Source organism: Bubalus kerabau, chromosome 4 (assembly GCF_029407905.1).
Source record: "Bubalus kerabau isolate K-KA32 ecotype Philippines breed swamp buffalo chromosome 4, PCC_UOA_SB_1v2, whole genome shotgun sequence".
Lineage (NCBI taxonomy): Eukaryota > Metazoa > Chordata > Mammalia > Artiodactyla > Bovidae > Bubalus > Bubalus kerabau.
The window spans coordinates 144861240-144881043 of NC_073627.1; the positions used below are offsets into that span (position 1 = coordinate 144861240).

Genomic DNA, 19804 nt, shown 5'->3' on the forward strand with positions numbered 1-19804 from the left:
TAAATGAAAAGTTGTTTTTATTAACAGATTGTAAAACGTGGCACAAGTGGTAAATAATCCACCTGCCAATACAGGAGATGTAAGAGATGCTTTAATCCCTGACTTGGAAAGACCCCCCTGGAGAAGGAAATGGCAACCCACTCCAGTATTCTTATTTGGAAAATTCCATGGACAGAGGAGCCTGGTGGGCTATAGTCCATGGGGTCGCAAAGAGACACAACTGAGCACACACGCATGCACACATGCACACACACACAGTTGTAAAAAGATAAGTATTTTTTAGGACAATTAGCACCATATGGTGCACCTGTACCAAGCATGTCTTCTTTAATCCTGTGCTCCTGCCTGTTGAAAATGTGAATGATTGCTTCTGCTTCCCCTGCTCCAGTACATTCATTGTAGTTTAATCCTTCCTGGAACACTGTTGTCGTTTAATACGTTCTTTATAATCATTCCTGATTTTGGAATTGTTCTGTAATTGGAAGTCAGCCTCATTGGGCAGGTGCATGTCTTAAGCTCTTCACAATGGCCTACCAGCCTAATTAAACTATAGAAACATGAGAACAATTAGGTGGGAGCATTTGCAAAATGATTGCCTGTTAGTAATCTGTACAGTTACAGAGACCTCACTCAGACCTAACTGCTTGGATGTGCTGATTTTATCGATGGAAAGAAAAATCAAAGAAAAGTTTCCATATTTCATGACTCCAATCTATTCTTAGCTGTGACCCTAAGGCTTCTGTGGTGTCAGAGAATTTGTTTGTAACCACAGCTTCTGGATTGGAGAGAGAAATGCCACTTCTGACCCCTTCTCTGTTTGCAAATCAGTGGAAAATAATAAGCAGAATAATAAGCAGTAAATGTCCCTCTTTATTGAGATTAGGAAACATTCATATCTGGACTCATAATACTGTATTTGAAAAAGGACTTTCAGGTTAATTAAAACTGTATCAGTGTGAAGATAGACTCAGAAAGAAGGGAGGAGACTTCACATTCCAGGCACAGATAAGACAGAATGCAAAATTATTCATTTCACAGCCTTGGCTTGAAACAAGGTCAGGGTGCATAGACTGACAGCAACGTTCTGTGCTGGGTGAGTGCAAAAGAGCGCTGGGTGACTTTGGACGACAGCCAAGGAAACACACAGGAAACACAAAGACACTCCATCTTTGCCATTTCAGAAGACTACAGGTGGGTGGAGGATATACTATGAGGAATAAATAGCTCTCTAGTATCTACGTCTGCCAAAGAAGAGTGAAGACATCACTGTCTACCAAAACCTTCGACTGAGTAGCTTTACTGGGAAAAGGGAAATTTCCACCTAGCCCAGCGCCACTCACAAAGTTCACAGAGTATTGATAAGATTTCTTGAGGCAGCAAGCCTCAAGTGTTCACCAGCTCATTTGCCTGATCCTTACCCCCTTACTATCTATTCTCATCACATGACTCAGAAATAATATCTCCCTCCCTCAGTACTAGTCCATTAACAATAATTTCTGAGTGTGGTACTGGAAAGAGACTGGAGTGAATAGGATGGAGAGAAAGGGGTATATGTGTAATATTGCCACTTTTATTAAAAATGAATATTAATTTTTGAATTTGAAAAGGGGAAAACTTTAACTCTCAGGAATAAAACAGAGTAGAAAAATGCAAAGAGTTAAAAAGAGAAAAAAGAGTGAGAGAGAAAAATAATAGTCATAGTAAACAGAGGAGAACCAACATATGAATAATTGGCATCTCTTACATACTGTGCCATAGGCTTTTATGAAGGCTGACACCAGAACATATAGAACAGAGGGCAAGGACATGTACATATAATTTATGTTCCCACTTCGTCACCACCACACACACACACACAACACATACAAATCAACTATTTACACATGGATTTAAAAAATTACTCTTGTGTATGGACAAAAATGAAAACACAAATAAATTACTTAAGGTATTCCAAAACCTTTCTCACATTCTTTCTTTTGGGTGAAGTCCCTTTAATCCAGTCATTAGTATTTTTTTCCCTCGTATAATGTGGTCTTTATGCCATTAAGATCATTGGTGATGAACATTTCACTAAAAAGCATCTTTGCATCGTCTCCAGAATCTCCTTCTGAGATAGGAAACATTTTTGGAGACAACATGTCACTTTGGGACACCAAAATGAGTAATTCTCAGTAGTGGGGAGGAGAAGAAAGGGGAGGAAGAAGATGCTATAGACCTGAAGTATTCACTCCTGTTTTTCTTCTTTAAAGCTGAAACTCCATGACAGAAGTATTGATCTGTGGAAATAGCTTGTTTCTCCCCACTCTCCTCAGAGCAGAACATTCAGCACCTGTACTTAGAGTTCTGTTGGAGGGGCGGCTGGACTCAAAGTACATTAGGAATCCAACTGCAATTCAGTGTTGCTGTATTCAACAAGTTGCAGCAGTTCTTCAAAGAATATAGGCTATGGTTTCCGGTTGGGATGACCTCACCAGGACCCTTGACAACAGTGCTGGAGCAAAAGAAAATAAAACAGTTAGTTGAGACTTCAAAGACAGAAATAGAAGATGAACAGAAGATGACACATGAGACATAGCACAGGGTAGGAAGCCGATTTCTTCCCTCACATTCCAGTTAGTGTTAGTGTTTGTCACTCAGTCGTGCCCGACTCTGTAACCCTATGGACTGTAGCCCACCAGGCTCCTCTGTCTATGGAGTTCTGCAGGCAAGAATACTGGAGTGAATTGTGATACCCTTTTCCAGGAAATCTTTCCAACCCAGGGATCGAACCTGGGTCTGCCACATTGCAGGCAGATTCTTTACCATCTGAGCCACCAGGGAAGCCTAACATTCTGGTTAGGGTGGGTTAAGGACAAAGTAGTTTTGGCTCTTAAATCCTGTTTGGCCTGAAAGACTCCTCTTATTTCCTCCAGAGTAAACAAATAAAGGATAGAATCAATCTTTATAAAACACTTGCACATGAGGCTTCCCTGGTGCTCAGTGGAAAGAAATCCCCCTGCCAATGCAGGAGACATAGGTTTGATCCCTGGGCTCGGAGAATCCTGCATGCTGCGGATCAACTAACCCCATACACCACAACTACTGAATCTGAGCTCTAGAGCCTGGGAGCCTCAACTACTGAAGCCCACGTGCCCTAGAGTTGATGCTCTGCAAGAAGAGAGGCCACTGAAATGAGAAGCCCATGCACTGCAACCAGAGAGTGGTCCCTGCTCACTGCAACTAGAGAAAGGCCCGTGCCACAGCCAAAGTCCAGCACAGCCAAAAAAAAAAAAAAGATAAAATTATATTTAAAAAAACTCCAAAACTTGCACCTTAAGAAGGGCAGATGGAGTGGTGATACTGATTTTGAAGATATAAACTGTACAAGATTGGGGGGCTGGCATGAGTCACTGATGGCCCCTCATCCACTGAGGCTCATAACCATCATGCTGTCAGGGTAGCCTGCATTGCTCGATACTCTTGAAAGGGAGGCAGTACGTAGTAACTAGTACTAGGGTCTTAGATAAGGGTCTGGGCTCTGTGGGCAGAAAGACTCAAATTTTCTTGGCTCTTTCTATCTTACTCTTGCTTGCACTCATTTTGCTTCAGTAAGTGACATAGTTTCTCCAAGCCCTGATTTTATCTAATGCTTAAAAAAGCAATAGTGCCCAACTTATACAGTGGTTGCAAGGTTTAACTGAGCTAATTCATACGAAGTGCCTAATACACAGCTGGGGGCATATTAAAATGTTTGAGCAGCATTGGTTAGTGTTATGGTTTCTAGTCTTAGTTGAGAAAAGTCAAGATGGAGGTGTTTTGGGATCCCCTGGTGGTCCAGTGGTTTAGAATCCACCTACCAATGTAAGGGACATGGGTTCGGTCCCTAGTCCAGGAAGATTCCACATGCTGTGGAGCAACTAAGCCTGTGTGCCACAACTACTGAGCCTGCACTCTAGAATCTAGTGTGCCTCAACTAGAGAAGCCTAGGTACCTAAAACCTATGATCCACAGTGAGAAGTCACTGCGGTGAGAAGCCCATGCACCACAATGCCACAACAAGGAATAGCCCCTGCCGGCTGCACCTGGAGAAAGCCCACACTCAGCAACAAAGAACCAGTATGGTCATAAATAAATAAAAAGATGAAAGGTGGTTGGAACTGCCACACAGGGTCTTATATTAAGAGTTATGAAGTTATAATAAGTGGATGGTCTTTTTTATTATTATTAATGATGACTATAAAGAAGTTATCATCAAAAGTACAATACCTGCTCAGTAGACCCTGGCAACAAGATACGACGTTGGTTGTATTTCTGACTAAGCCGGAGTTGAAGGCATTCTCCAAAATGCGGTGGCAGTTGATGTCTACAGGAGTGGTGGTAAGCATGCCTAGAAGTGGAACAGAGTGCCATTTATTTAATTAATGATGTCACTGAACTCCTCTTCTATTCTTGACTTCTCCACCATGCTCCGCACATTTCACATCACAGTATGCTTAAGAGCAGCTCTGCCTCTCAGCTCTCTACAGCAACATATGCTGTGTATGTAAGTGGTGGGCACTGTCCCCCCATAGATGCCATCCTGTGAATGCAGGGAGACAGGACACAAACAACACAATATAATACCTGCAATGCAGGCCGTCAGGAAGCAGGCGATGGTCCCCGCAATCAGAGCTCTTATTGCTCCCGCGGTGATGTCACGCTTTCTTGAAGGAGCCATGGAAGCTGGGGAACGTGGAAGAAAGTATGGAAGGTTAATGTTGAGGATATTGATTTAAATTCCAAATTCCCTGCCCCTGAGAGTTCTAGGGCTGGAGTCTCAGGTCAGCTGACTTTTCTTTCCTTTTGTAAACTGAGTGGGAAAATTCAAGATTCAAGAACTAAGTGATGAGCTCCACATCCAGAGAAGTTTCTCTGGTGTAGGAGACCTCACAGTGTGTTGAGGGCATGGCAAGGCAAATGGGTTGCAAGGAGGGATCCCAAATATCTGCAACTCATCTCTCACCATCCCCTTCTTTGCCTATGGTGGCACAGAATTAATTAATCACAGCATTTTCCCACTGAACTTCCACTGGACCTCAGAATCCTTCTCCAGGTGGTCATTAAAAATCTACTGGAATTGGCATGCAAAGTGAAATGTATTTGTCATCTTTGAGTGGGGTAATAATATCTGTACAAGGAGCACAAGCTGGAATCAAGATTGCTGGGAGAAATATCAATAACCTCAGATATGCAGATGATGCCACCCTTATGGCAGAAAGTGAAGAGGAACTCAAAAGCCTCTTGATGAAAGTGAAAGAGGAGAGTGAAAAAGTTGGCTTAAAGCTCAACATTCAGAAAACTAAAATCATGGCATCTGGTCCCATCACTTCATGGCAAATAGATGGGGAAACAGTGGAAACAGTGGCAGACTTTATTTTTCTGGGCTCCAAAATCACTGCAGATGGTGACTGCAGCCATGAAATTAAAAGACGCTTACTCCTTGGAAGAAAAGTTATGACCAACCTAGACAGCATGTTCAAAAGCAGAGACATTACTTTGCCAACAAAGGTCCGTCTAGTCAAGGCTATGGTTTTTCCTGTGGTCATGTATGGATGTGAGAGTTGGACTGTGAAGAAAGCTGAGTGCCGAAGAATTGATGCTTTTGAAGTGTGGTGTTGGAGAAGACTCTTGAGAGTCCCCTGGACTGCAAGGAGATCCAACCAGTCCATTCTGAAGGAGATCAGCCCTGGGATTTCTTTGGAAGGAATGATGCTAAAGCTGAAACTCCAGTACTTTGGCCACCTCATGCGAAGAGTTGACTCATTGGAAAAGACTGATGCTGGGAGGGATTGGGGGCAGGAGGAGAAGGGGACGACAGAGGATGAGATGGCTGGATGGCATCACTGACTCGATGGACGTGAGTATTAGTGAACTCTGGGAGTTGGTGATGGACAGGGAGGCCTGGCGTGCTGTGATTCATGGGGTCACAAAGAGTCGGACACGACTGAGCGACTGAACTCACTCCTGATGTTAGCCAGGACAGACATAGGAAAACTACATTGCAGAGCGGGGGCAAAAATAGACCCCAAAGAATTTACTGCTGTTGCAGTGTCTCTTTTTCTAACACAAATAATGTTACAGAGCAACATGGAGATCAGAAGCACGTTTACACTGTATCTGGTGGTGAAGAATATTCTTTTCACTTACTGAGTCCGCCGATCACTATTCCCAGGGAACCAAAATTGGCAAAGCCACAGAGAGCATAAGTGGAGATTGCCTCAGAACGCATCTGGAAATAAGCATAAACACACAGATGTATACATGATGTGACCTAGTTTAGTAAATCTGATATCCTAAATGGGCTTCCAAATCTGACTATGAAATCACTATTGACAGATAAATGTACAGTGTATGGTGTCAAACACCCGTTGTTTTTTCCATTTTCCCCTGAATTTTGAGGAAGGAAAAGGGGCTGTGTGGGTTCAGACTTCATGAAGTTCTTAGATTGGTAGTCTTGGCCTCTACAAATGCTATTTTCTGCTCAATGATAACTTTTATATTGTGTCAGGCAAAGTATTAGCTGCTGCCAATACAAAATTGGTTCTAGAAAATACTCACATTACATTTATTTGACAGAGGACTTATTCAGAATGTATAAAGAAATGCTATAACTCATTAAGAAGACAAGCACTCAATAAAAAACAGATAAAAAGATTTCATGAAAGATATGCAAGTGGCCACAATAAGCACAGGAGAAGATGTTTGACATCAATTGTCACCAGGAAAATGAAAATTAAATGAAAACAATAAACTATCACTATGCATCCATTAAAACGGCAAAAAAAGATGAACAACACGAAGTGTTGGCAAGGATGTGGAGCAATTGGAATTCTTATACACTGTTAGTGGGAATGTAAAGTGGCACAGCCTGTTTGTAAAATATGAACATACCTAGCAGGTTTTTTTGCAATTGAATTAACAGAACAGCCTGTATGAGTACTAATACCACTCCTAGGAATGTTCCCAGGAGAAATAAAAGCGTATGCCTATAAGGAGATTGTACATGAGTATTTAAAGCAGCTTTATTCACAATAGCCCCAAGCTGGAAACAACTCAAATGTCCTTCAATAGCCAGATGGTTAAAGTGTGGATATCCATAAAATAGGATACTACTCTACAATAGAAAGGAAAAAATGAACACATGCAACAATATGAATCCTGAATCCATTTATATGAAATTCTAGAACAAGCAAAAATGATTTACAGTGAGAGAAAGATCACTGGTTTCCTGGGACTGGGTTGGGGTGGGATGAGGTGTTGTTGACAACTGGCCAAGGGACGTTTTCTAGGTGTGGTGGAAATGTTCATTATCTTGACTGTGGGCGTGGTTACAAAGGTGACAGATTTATCAAAATACAGGCCTTTTTTGGTATGTAAATTATACTTCAGTGAAAAGGAATTATCTTAGTAAAAAGGAAGTTCACAGATAGCAGAGAGGCTCCTTTCTGCTATCTGTGGGGTGCTTGCCTTTCTTTTTTCCTCAGCTCTGACCAGATCATAGGAATTTTAGGTACTAGGAGAGTGAATAGTCTTTTTACAGAGAAAGATGAGAAGATGGCAGGTGGATTCTTGGAAGCATGAGCATGACCCTCCTCCTCTGTTCCAATGGACAAGACATGCTGCTCAGTCCAGATAATCTTCCTCAGATTGAGCAGCTGACTGTGGGAGGCTTGGAAGATTCAGTGGGCTCAGTTGTTCACCAGAGGCACAGCCAAACTGGCAAAGGTGCCCACATGACCAAGGCAATAATTTTCTTTACCAAAATCCTGAAAAATCTATGATTTGGTTTGAAGAACAAACCAGGCTAACGCTCTATCAAAAGTAGCAGTGCCTTTTTTTTTCCTCTTTTTTTTTCACTAACTGAATTTTTAAAAGCTCATGTTCAAGGTTCAAGTGGTAATGGTAAGTTTTTTTGTTGATTATAAAGCTCCTCTTCTCTTTCACAATTTCTGAGAACTCCTTTGTTGATATTCTCCATCATCATGCAGACAGGAAAAAAAATATATATTTCAAGTATTTGGGCGGTCCACTGTTTGCAGAAAAGCTCATTCTTGTCCCCTGCTCAGTCTATTGCTTTTTCATTTAGTTCAATTGGCTTCAAAAATAGGCAAGCTTGTTAAGAGGCCATGGGGAAGGAGATGGCAAAAAGTGCTTAAGATTCCCTCCTCATTTCTGAGGATCTAGGGGAAGAAGGGACACAGATGTGGCCATGTAGGGTCTTATAATAAGAGGAAAAGGAGGCTGGGATGATTCCACTTAGCCTTTGTCCAAGAGTTATGTGATAGAAAGAGCTGCACTGTACTAGGAAATTAATAATAGTTCTTTCAGCTCTCCTTGTACTGGATCAAAGATGCCACAGGTACAAGGAAAGTCATTGCAGCATTACTTCTAATAGCTAAAAAATTGTAATAGTGTTCATCAACGAGGGACTGGTTGAAATAAGTTATGATGTGCTCATATTGTGTCATAGGCATCCAAGATACGTTGCCAAGGGCAAAGAGCATTGCTAACAGCAGAGAGCATGATGTGAAATGTGGAGAGGAGCTGAATTGTAGAGAAATAGGGAGGATGACTTCCTTTTCCCTGTACACCTCTTGTACCTTTTGAGTTCTGTACCATGGTACATTTTATGTGTAAAGAAACAAACATGGAAAGTATTATGTTTATTCTAAGAAAAAGAAGATGGTGAAAATGATGGAGTGATAAAGAGATCATTCTGGGGGTGACATGCTACATATGCATTCCTCTTTTTTTTTTTTTTAAACTGAAGTATATTTGATTTACACTGTTTTGTTAGTTTCTTCTGCTCAGCAAAATGATTCAGATATATAGAATATATATTTATTATATACAGATATGTATTCTTTTCCATTATGGTTTATCACAGGGAATAAATTTAGTTTTCTGGTCTATATAGTAGGATCTTATTATTTATCTACTTTATGTATAGTAGTTTTTATCTGCCAATACCAAACCTAATTTATCCCTTCTTTTCTCTTTCCCCTTTGGTAACTGTAAGTTTGTTTTCCATGTCTGTGAGTCTGTGTCTGCTTCATAAATAATTTCATTTGTGTTATATTTTAGATTTCACTTAGATATAAGTGATATCATATGGTATTTGTCTTTCTCCTTCTGACTTACTTTACTTAGTATCCACGTTGCTGCAAATGACATTATTTTATTATTTTTTATGGCTAAGTTGTATTCTATTGTGTATATGTACCATATCTTCTTTATCCATTCATCCATTGATGGACATTTAGATTGCTTCCATGTCTTGGCTATTGTAAATAGTGCTGCTATGAACACTGGGGTGCATGTATCTTTTCATATTACACTTTTCTCTGAGTATATTCCCAGGAGTGGGATTGTTGGATCATATGGTCACTCTAGTTTTAGTTTTTTGAGGAAAAGTGAAAGTCTCTCATTCATGTCTGACTCTTTGTGACCCCATGGAGTATACAGTTCATGGAATTCTCCAGGCCAGAATATTAGAGTGGGTAGCCTCTCCCTTCTCTGGGGGATCTTCCCAACCTAGGGATCGAACCCAGGTCTCCTGCATTGCAGGCAGATTCTTTACCAGCTGAGCCACAAGGGAAGCCCAAGAATACTGGAGTGGGTAACCTATCCCTTCTCCAGCAGATCTTCCTGACCCAGGAATCAAACTGGGGTCTCCTGCATTGCAGGTGGATTCTTTACCAACTGAGCTCTCGAGGAACCTCCATACTATTTTCCATAGTGGCTGTACCAATTTACATTCCAACCAATGGTGTAGGAGGGCTCCCTTTTCTCCATTCCCTCTCCAGCATTTGTTATTTGTAGACTTTTTAATGATGGTCCTTCTGACTGGTGTGCGATTGTGCTCATTGCAGTTTGATTTTTGTTTCTCTAATAATTAGTGATGGGCATCTTTCCATGTGTCAGTTAGCCATCTGTACATATGCATTGTGAACACTTAGATGAAGGTCATCAGTGTGCATAATTCAATGGATAACACTGGGTTTTTGCCTTATGGACCCAGGTTGTATGCTTTAGTCACATTGTACCTTTTCCAAGAGATGCTGGGACACTCCCACCACTTGTTGGTTGGTAAACAGAAATTGTAAGAACTCGTCCCCATTTGGTTGATTGGAAATAAGACATTTGGAAAAACAAAATGCTTTCCCCTTTGTGACTCAACAATAGCAAAAGCCATTGAGTTCCTATCTCCAAATATCCTCCTGTGAGTCTGCCCCTGGTTGGGCTCACTCCCAACCCACATCAGCTTTACTGTTCTATTTCTATCCTCTTAATAACCTGTTCACAAACCTGCTTAGTACAGCCAGAACTGAGAGCTCACTTTGCTTAATAACAAAACTACTTTTTCCAGGCAACCGGCAGTAGGGGATGGAAAACATTTCACTTAATTTAGCCTATTCTTTCCTTTTGGCAGGGAAGCCAGCTAGTTTGTGGTGGCATCCAAATGATGAGGATGTTTGGCCAAGCTCCATTGTGTGGTCAGTTGAAGAATGAACACTAAGAAACAGGAGACCTGCAGAGCTATTGTTCATCTCAGATGTGTGGGTCAAAATGCCCCTGACCATGAATACAAATCAATACTCCCCTGGAGTATGCTGTTATATTTGTGTAACACGTGGGAGTAATCTGCGTGTTTGGTGTTTGGGAGGCTGGGAGAGATGGTCAGAGGTGGGCAGTCTCAGAACCTTGAACAGCATGCTTTTCCTTCCCTTTCCCTTTGAAGCCAAATATGTGCCTAGGACGTTAATTCCAAGCAGATTGTTTTGATGAGTAATGGTGGTGGTAGGAAATGTTCGCCATTTCCCTCAGAGTTTCCATGTGTGACAATTCTGTTCTTCAGAAAAGTAGAAGCCGGAGACTCAGCTGCAAATATGGCTGAGATAACAGCCTCACCTGGTTTCCCTCATCCCATTCATGGGCAAGTAAACACGAACATCTCCTTGCAGGCTATGGACCTGAAATCATGACATAATTATAGGGCCTGAGCTTTTTTTCTTCCCTCATTCACTTGGAGGATAGTTGTTGTGTCTCACTGCCTCTTTAATATAGGCACTAGGTGGCACTTGGGCAGTTTCTCAGAGATCAAACAGTTTCTTAAACAGGAAGAAAGAGAACTTCATGATCATTAGATGACGAGTCCCATGAGAACAGAGGCTTTATCACTCATTTAACACTGTGGCAGCCATCCATAGCACAGTGCTCAAAGAAGACATTCCATAAATATCTGATGTGAAAGTGAAGTGAAAGTGAAAGTCACGTAGTTGAGTCTGACTCTTTGAGACCCCATGGACTATATAGTCCACAGAATTCTCCAGGCCAGAATACTGGAGTGGGTAGCCATTCCTTTTTCCCAGGGGATCTTCCCAACCCAGGGATCAAACCCAGGTCTCCTGCATTGCAGGCAGATTCTTTGCCAGCTGAGCCACCAGGGAAGTCCAAGAATACTGGAGTCGGTAGCCTATCCCTTCTTCAGCAGATCTTCCCAACCCAGAAATCGAACGGGGGTCTTCTGCATTGCAGATGGATTCTTTACCAGTTGAGCTATTGGCTATAATCCCAGCTCATGGATTTGCATTGATAGTGGCTCAAAAGTAAATGATCACAGTGGTAAAGGTTAGCTGTGTTTCTTTCTACACACAATCACATACACACATGTGCACATGCATACCCTGTGATTAACTCAATGTAGCCCGATTGTGAAGTCAAAGATTTGGGGCCTGTTTTCTTCTCTGATGTACCCCAAATACCTGGCATGGTACCTGACACACAGAGGCACCAGCAGCTATTTGATGGGTGTATGTATGTGTTGAAGTATATCAGGAAGGAAATGTACTCACCGATATATATTGCTGCACACCATCCACAAATTTGGGTCCACCCACTTGCCTTAAATGGATCAATTTTGAGAGTTGCTGATAAGCCACAAATTCATTGAAGAATGTCTTATAACCTATGAGTTTGGCAACCATAAAGCTATCTTGCCAGTCTACTCCCATCATGAAGGCAAAGGGCATGAAGATGTAGGAGCATATTACCTACAAAAAAAAAAAAAAAAAAGAAGAAGAAGACCTCATTAGAGCAGTGATTTGCTTCCAGTTCTTGGGTCTCATGCCTATGACCAGATTGTTCCCATCCCCTCTGTGTCCTTAGGCACAGAAATCCCTGTGCCTCCTCTAGCCTCTCTTTATCCTTTAGGAGTAAAGGTTGAAACTGGTCATTTGAAGTAAGGAAGGATTTGGGGGAAGGAGTCAGGAATGAATGTGTTGGGGGAAGGAGGAGAGAGGGGTGGGAAGTTGGGGGGTTCCTGGTAAATCTGTACATGGTAGAAGAGTGCACTATAGCCAGTTAGAGTATATTATAGATAATTCATAAACCAGCTTTATTTTTAACAAAGATTGGCAGAAACGAAAAGGAGGAGGAATATGATAGAATTGTACCTCAAAACTCAGTTGTGGGTAGTCAAACATGTTTCCCAACCAGGACAGGGCTGAATTCATAAAAGACAGCAGAGCTAAGAAGGCAATCAAATTCACGGCAATGTTCGCCACCAGGGAAATGGATGAGGATGCTCCCTGTGTTGCAGCTTCTAGGAGATTCCTTGAATCACTTTATCAAAAAATAGCAATTCCAGAATTACTAAAGGATTGTCAGTGGATGGACATCATAGGTGTAGAAATGGCATAATCGGAGCTCATTCGAATGGAGAGACAAACTCTCAGACCCATGTCCTGGCTGAAATACTCACCCGAATTCCACGAAATCATGAAAGGATTTAGTTTTTGAGAGTAGGTGATGGGCATATGAGTGTCTAAGTGTTATACCACTCTTTTAATTTGGGGGAATAATTTATACTAAAAAATTGGTAAAGAATAAAATATTACAGGTTTAAACAATTATATTTGATGGCTTCTAGAGAATATTTATAAAATATTCACAGTATCAGTCAGTCAGTTCAGTCACTCAGTCGTGTCCAACTTTTTGCGACGCCATGAATCACAGCAGCCAGGCCTCCCTGTCCATCACCAACTCCCGGAGTTCATCCGGGAGTTCACAGTATGCTGCTGCTGCTGCTGCTGCTGAGTCGCTTCAGTCATGTCCGACTCTGTGCGACTCCATAGATGGCAGCCCACCAGGCACCCCCGTCCCTGGGATTCTCCAGGCAAGAACACTGGAGTGGGTTGCCATTTCCTTACCAAATGCATGAAAGTGAAAAGGGAAAGTGAAGTCACTCAGTCGTGTCCAATTCTTAGCGACCCCATGGACTGCAGTCTACCAGGCTCCTCCACTCATGGGATTTTCCAGGCAAGAGTACTGGAGTGGGGTGCCATTGCCTTCTCTGAGTTCACAGTATAAGAAGTAACAATTCAAGGAAGGTCTGTGTATGCATCCATCATCTCATTTAAGAAATGGAATGTCACATCAGCTTTGAGCACTCCCTCGTTAATCACATCTTCTTCTCTCTAATCTCAGAGGTACTTGGCCCACTAGGATTTGCTTAAGATTTCCTTTCTTTTTAATTTTCTTTCCCCTGAATAATATATTGTGTTAGTTTACACATTTGCTAGCTTTATAAGTGAAATCCACATATTCCATATAGATACTTTGGCAACTTGCTTTTCCACTCATGGTTATGATTCTCTATATACAAACAATGGATGAATCTCAGAAACATATTGGTTGATAAATTCCGTTATATAACGACATACTTTTGAACACCCTAAATTCCTTATTTTTTCCCACCCCTTTCTCTTTCTTTCAAAAAGAGCAAAAAGTAAATGAACCTAAGAGGGGTTAGGAATACTAATATCATATCTCATCATCCCTATTATATAAGAAACTTCTGGAAATGGTGATCCTATGATTTTCCAACAGTCTTAAATCATGGCCCAGTGAAGCCTATGTGTGGGTTCAGTTGGTCAGTTGCGTCTGACTCTTTGTGACCCTGTGGACTGCAGCCTGCCATGCTCCTCTGTCCTCTGGGATTTTCCTGGCAAGAATACTTGGGGTGGGTTGCCATTTCCTTCTCCAGGGGATCTTCCTGACCCAGGGATCAAACCCATGTCTCCTGTGTCTCCTGCATTGTAGGTGGATTCTTTACTGCTGAGCTACCAGGGGATCCACAATGAACTCTTTATGATATTTAAAATTAACGATCTATTCACCTGAACCTAATATAATATCACAAACCAAATATACTTCAATCTAAAAAAAAGTTAGTTAAATGAAATGCCTACAATGAACAGTCAAGGAAATGTATTGACATTTAGGTGCTGGTAGTTAGGAAAGATTTCCTTGAGTGTTGAAAGAAGATGTTTTGGATAGAGTCTACATAGTTATGGGAAATTAAATTCACTTTAATTCACTGTGTTCTCTGATAATAAAATTTTTGCTGCACTTTGAATTTGGACAGCAGCAAAACTCTCCTCCCCCACCCCCAGCCTCCTACTTTTGTAGTGATTAACTATTAACTAGGTGAACTTGTCCCACTTACCCACTTTCCATTTTCATGGCGTTCTTGAGGTTTATTTTAGGTGTTTCTGTCTCAGGCCAAAAAAGTTTAGAAATAGCCAATGCCGCAGGTGCAGACATAACTGAAGCAGTTAACAAGTGAGAGGATGAAACCTGTGATTTCAAGAGAAAGACCAGTTTAAGGTTTAGCTTTTCTGTTGTGTTTAAAATGAATGACCCAAATGCCTTACAAGGGAGGTGACGGGCAGGCATTGATTCTGTGCCAGAAATCAGTGTTTCTTTGGAGGCTTGGAAAAGCTCAATAGTCATATCCTGGGCATCAACTTGAGAGAAGGGAGATGGCATCAATTGACCACATCTTTTGGAGAAGCACAAACCCAAATTTGACCATTTCAGAAGAGAATTAATCCTGTGTTTAGGAACTTTCAAAGATGATAACTCTACCTCTCTGTTGTTCTTTCAAATGTTCAAATAGCCCCTAAAGCTATTTCATTATGTCCTCAATTTAGGTGATGGGTATCTGGGGTGCAGGCATGCATACACCCCTCTCCATCTTCCTTTTGCTTTCCTGATGTCCTTTGTGCCTCTACATAATATCTGTTTATTCAGAGTCCCTTTAATCTGTAAGTTGTTTTTGTTTTCCTCACTGCAATTCTGCTTAAACTCTTTCCCCTTCCCTCCCACAACCTCATCTTGTTTCTGGATTCTCTTCCCTGTGTTTCCAGAATTATAGAATCTGCTCCTCCCTCCGCACTCCATTCCATCCAGCACAGTTTTGTAGGCAGAATTCCTACAGCGATCCATCTGGGGCATGAGTCAAACTGCTGTTCCTGAGGTCTCTACCCTTTTTGTCTTTTTTCTTCCCACTGATTGGCTCTGTAAGATTTGGATGAAGTCCTGGATTGAAACTTGCCTATCTTATATGAATTCCTCATCAGCTGGACCACACAACTGCTATGTTATTCCATTTCTCCACTGGAGGCTCTAAGCTCTGTACTCGAGGCATGTACACTGGTTACCGTAACATTCTTCAGCCCCATCCCATAGACCAACTGCTCTCAAACTGGGCTATACAATGAAATCTGAGGACTGAAAAATAATATTGATGCCTGGGTCTCATCCCAAGAGATTCTGGATTAATTACTCTGGGGTATGGACCTGGGCATTAGGGCTTTTAAAAACATTTTAAAAATCCCAGGTGATTCTAATGTGAAATAGGCTTTGAGAATCTCTGCTGTAAGCCAGGAGTCAGAAAAAGCTTTTTGTAAAGGGTAAATAGTTTTGGCTTTTGGAGCCACAACTACTCAACTCTGTATCATAAAAGCTGCTTAGATAATGAACAGGAATAGCTGGCTTCCAATTAAACTGTAGTTATTAAAAAAAAAAAAAAAAAACCAAAGTGATCTAAATTTGCCCCTGGGCCAGAGTTTGCTAATGCCTGACCTAGATGGGCTTTAACTAGTATCTGTAATAATTGAATTTTTTTTTTTACATATTTAAATTTTCACCCGAAGTAACCTCATAATATGAGGTTATGATTGAAATACCAGATTTCATTCTGGTATGGTTGGATATAGTTCATGTTTAGGTGGCTGGGATATGAACGTGAAACACCAAAGCTCCTTGGGGGTCACTCTATTCAAGTGCCAAAAGAACTGTGACCATCTATACAGAAAAAAGGTATACTCTTTTTGCCTCCTTATCTGGCAGCAGTAGTAAAGGAAAGAACCGAAATAACAATAGTAAAGAAAAAAAAAGATTGAATTTTTCCATAAGTTAAGCCTGAAACATTCTTACCCCAAAAGAGATGTATGCACCTAAGACACTTCCAGCAATGGTGGAGAACCCAGCGGTCATGATCGCGTGGAGTTCAGACTTGGTGACATATGGTAAATACGGTCGGACCAGCAGAGGAGACTCGGTCTGGAAATACAAAGTGACCAGATTCAACGTTCCCTGAGGAGGAGAGGCTACTACTCAAAATTCCATTCTCTACAGCAGAATTTCTAAGAGTGGACTTCAGGCCAGTTCCATCAGCTTGACCAGGAATTTGTTAGACCCATAAATTCTCAGAATTACTTAATGGAAAACTCTAGGGCTGGGTCCAGCAGCAGTGTTTTAACAAACTTGCTGGTGGTTCTGATGAGTGTTCATGTTTAAGAACCTATACCATCAATGTCTGGGTCTTTTGGACATAGGGCAGTGTATATACAGAGTCATGTGTGAAGTTTGTAAGGCCAGTTTATGTAAGGCTCCTGCCTACCCTAGGATTGGACTCTGATGACTTGGTACTCTTTTCTAAGGTTGGACAATCATGGGCCAAGTAACTCTATCCAGTGGCCTGGCCTTGGGAACTCTGGTTCCCAAACCTCTGTGACTTCCCATCTCCCAGCTTCATCCCAACATACCCTAACCTCTTTGCTGATACCATAGGGAAACAAAGACACAAGTATTAAAAAATACCAGCAATAACAAGGACTGGTGCCCATGGGCCTTTCCCTAATTAAAAATCAGAGAACCACCTCTACTTGCATGGAAAGGCATCAATTAGAATATAGTTGTAAAGGCTTGAGTTCCATTAAGGAGGGCAGGTGGCCTATGGTGTGGGACTCTCCATAAATAATAGCTGTACTTTTAGCATATTAAGTACATATTAAGTATCAAATTGAGCACCACTGGAGGATGTGTGCAATTTTACAATTTTCCCCTCATTATTTCTAATTGTTCTATAAGATTGAGTGTGTTGAGCTTCAATTTATGGACTGCATAGAAACTCAGTACATGAGCCCTCTTACCCTGCAGGTAGGAGTAATCAGCTCAAGATGGTGCCCTAATTAGTCCTGAGGGATTTTATGGCTATAATTATAATAATTTCAACTACTAGGGAAAGAGCTCTGCTCTAGGCTAGTAAGCTAGGCTTACCAATCAGAAGGCTCAGCCACCTGGAGCAATTGTAAGCCTTTTAATTTGGGGCCATGTGTTTTTTGGGGTGACTTGATTTTTGCTTCAAATTCAGTTTCCTTGCATAGCCATGCTAGCAAGTATTCATACCTGGTTTCCTTGGTGTGTGATTCCATTCTGCCTGAAGTTATGTATCCTAAGTGATGAGGATTTCTTACTTATATACCCCTTAGGAATGCTGCCATTTTGAGAGATGTCCCTTGGCAACATATTTCTCTGCTTAAATGGACTTCAGGCAAAAATGCATGTGATAGATAAGGAAGGTGAAAATGCTTTTGCTCATCAGCATTTTTCTTTAGGCTCAGCAAAGAGACTGTTGGACGGTTCAGATAAGTTGAGAATGAGCTTAAGTACTGATATGGCTGCATGGTTCTTGGGGGAAAGCCTTTCTTGGTCTCTTTCATTGCCACAAGCTTTATATTAGTACTAGAGAATGAGAGGCTGCCTGTTACATATTTGCAGCTTCAAGATGAATGGTGAACTCCATCTGAGTAGATGAGCTGCTAGCCTTTGATGGGTGGGTCAGAAACCTCAACAACTCAGTTAATTCAGAAAAGATTTGTTGAGAATCTATACATGAGAAGCCCTATGCTTTGATAAAATGATTCAGTTTTTCTTCCTCTTCATAAATTTCCAAGAACCCAAATTCCACACTAGGGCATGGACTCTCTTAGAAGAGCGCTCTCTCTCTCTCTCTCTCTACCCTTGGAGTCTACACATTATTAATATTGAGGGTTCCTTATCTTGATACCTTCCTCCTACAGTAAAGGAAATAACACTGTCATTAAAAACATTTTTTTTTCTCTTTCTGGAAAGAGTATCCATTTTAGCAGATGTTTTGTTTTTTTGATATTACAACTTACCTGTCCAATAAATATATTGCCAGAAGCTACTACAGATTCAACAGGAGATGTTCCCATAGTCACTAGCATTACCCATCCAACCTAAAAGGCAAACAAGGATAAAGTCAGTAAAGAATTGTTTGTACACACAGAACTTCAAAGTAGGGATAAAAATCTTTAAAATGGAGGAAAATGTTGAGGACTTCAACAATTGTACTAAACTTGAATATATATACCTTATTGATAGGGACAGAATAAAGGGACAAAGTAGGTGATTAAATAGCAAATCACACTGTTGCTGCTGCTGCTGCTAAGTTGCTTCAGTCGTGTCTGACTCTGTGTGACCCCAGAGACGGCAGCCCACCAGGCTCCCCTGTCCCTGGAATTCTCCAGGCAAGAACACTGGAGTGGGTTGCCATTTTCTTCTCCAATGCATGAAAGTGAAAAGTGAAAAGTGAAAGTGAAGTCGCTCAGTTGTGTCCGACTCCTAGAGACCCCATGGACTGCAGCCTACCAGGCTCCTCTGTCCATGGAATTTGCCAGGCAAGAGTACTGGAGTGGGTTGCCATTGCCTTCACGCTAAGGGAATGCAAATAGAAAAAAAAAAAAAAAAAAAAGGAGACTCTTGTAAGTTAATGATTACTCAGGAAAGCAGATTTGCTTAAGCATAAAACGAAGCGAGCTAGCTTAGCAACAAACCCTGCAACGGAAGTACAAGACATTTCCCAAAACAACAAAACAATGGTGGCATGAGACCCACATCCTGCTCAGCGAGTTCAGTAACATGCTCTCTGCACACATAAAAACAATAATTTATGAAAAGGTAACACTTCAAAGTGAAAGACCCTCATTGTACTGAGATCTGAAATAATTTTCCGTAGTGCCATGACAGTCTTGGCTTGACCTGGTGGGGACAAAAAACTCCTCTGCCAAGAATGGAGGAGGAGCTGATGATGGAAGCATGGGGTCTACTCAAGAATGAGGAAGAACATGGTTTTTTCCCTCTCTGCACTTTTCCTTTGTTTATAAGACTGTAGCCCACTAGTTTCTCAGGGCGTGGCACCTTTTTGCCTGTCTGCTTGTAAAACTCATAAGCATCCTATTCTAATGCCTTTCATTGAATTCTTTCTGCACTGAGAAATAAAGGACTGGAGCTCCTTGCTATGCTAAGCCACTTCAGTCGTGTCTGACTCTGTGCGACCCCATAGACGGCAGCCCACCAGGCTCCCCCGTCCCTGGGATTCTCCAGGCAAGAACACTGGAGTGGGCTGCCATTTCCTTCTCCAATGCATGAAAGTGAAAAGTGAAAGTGAAGTCGCTGAGTCTTGTCCGACTCTTAGCGACCCCATGGATTGCAGCCTAACAGGCTCCTCTGTCCATGGGATTTTCCAAGCAAGAGTACTGGAGTGGGGTGCCATTGCCAGCTCCTTGGAGTCCCTCAAGACGCCACCTAGCGTTTTCATTATATAGTGCATAAAGCAGGCTGATCAAATCTT

General features: G+C 41.5%; 1 protein-coding gene across 3 annotated transcripts in view; it reads right to left on the reverse strand.

Moving 5' to 3' along the window:
• Positions 1-207: 207 nt before the first annotated feature.
• SLC28A3 (solute carrier family 28 member 3) overlaps positions 208-19804 on the reverse strand; it is a 77480-nt gene continuing 57883 nt past the window's right edge. For all 3 annotated transcript variants that reach the window (XM_055578951.1, XM_055578953.1, XM_055578952.1), the window contains 9 exons: positions 18330-18410; positions 16303-16428; positions 14528-14658; positions 12474-12642; positions 11874-12071; positions 6166-6247; positions 4603-4701; positions 4246-4366; positions 208-2491 (listed from right to left, as the gene is read on the reverse strand). In XM_055578951.1, coding sequence (XP_055434926.1) covers positions 2365-2491; positions 4246-4366; positions 4603-4701; positions 6166-6247; positions 11874-12071; positions 12474-12642; positions 14528-14658; positions 16303-16428; positions 18330-18410 — 1134 coding nt within the window. In that variant the 3' untranslated portion in view covers positions 208-2364. The remainder of the gene's footprint in view (positions 2492-4245; positions 4367-4602; positions 4702-6165; positions 6248-11873; positions 12072-12473; positions 12643-14527; positions 14659-16302; positions 16429-18329; positions 18411-19804) is intronic.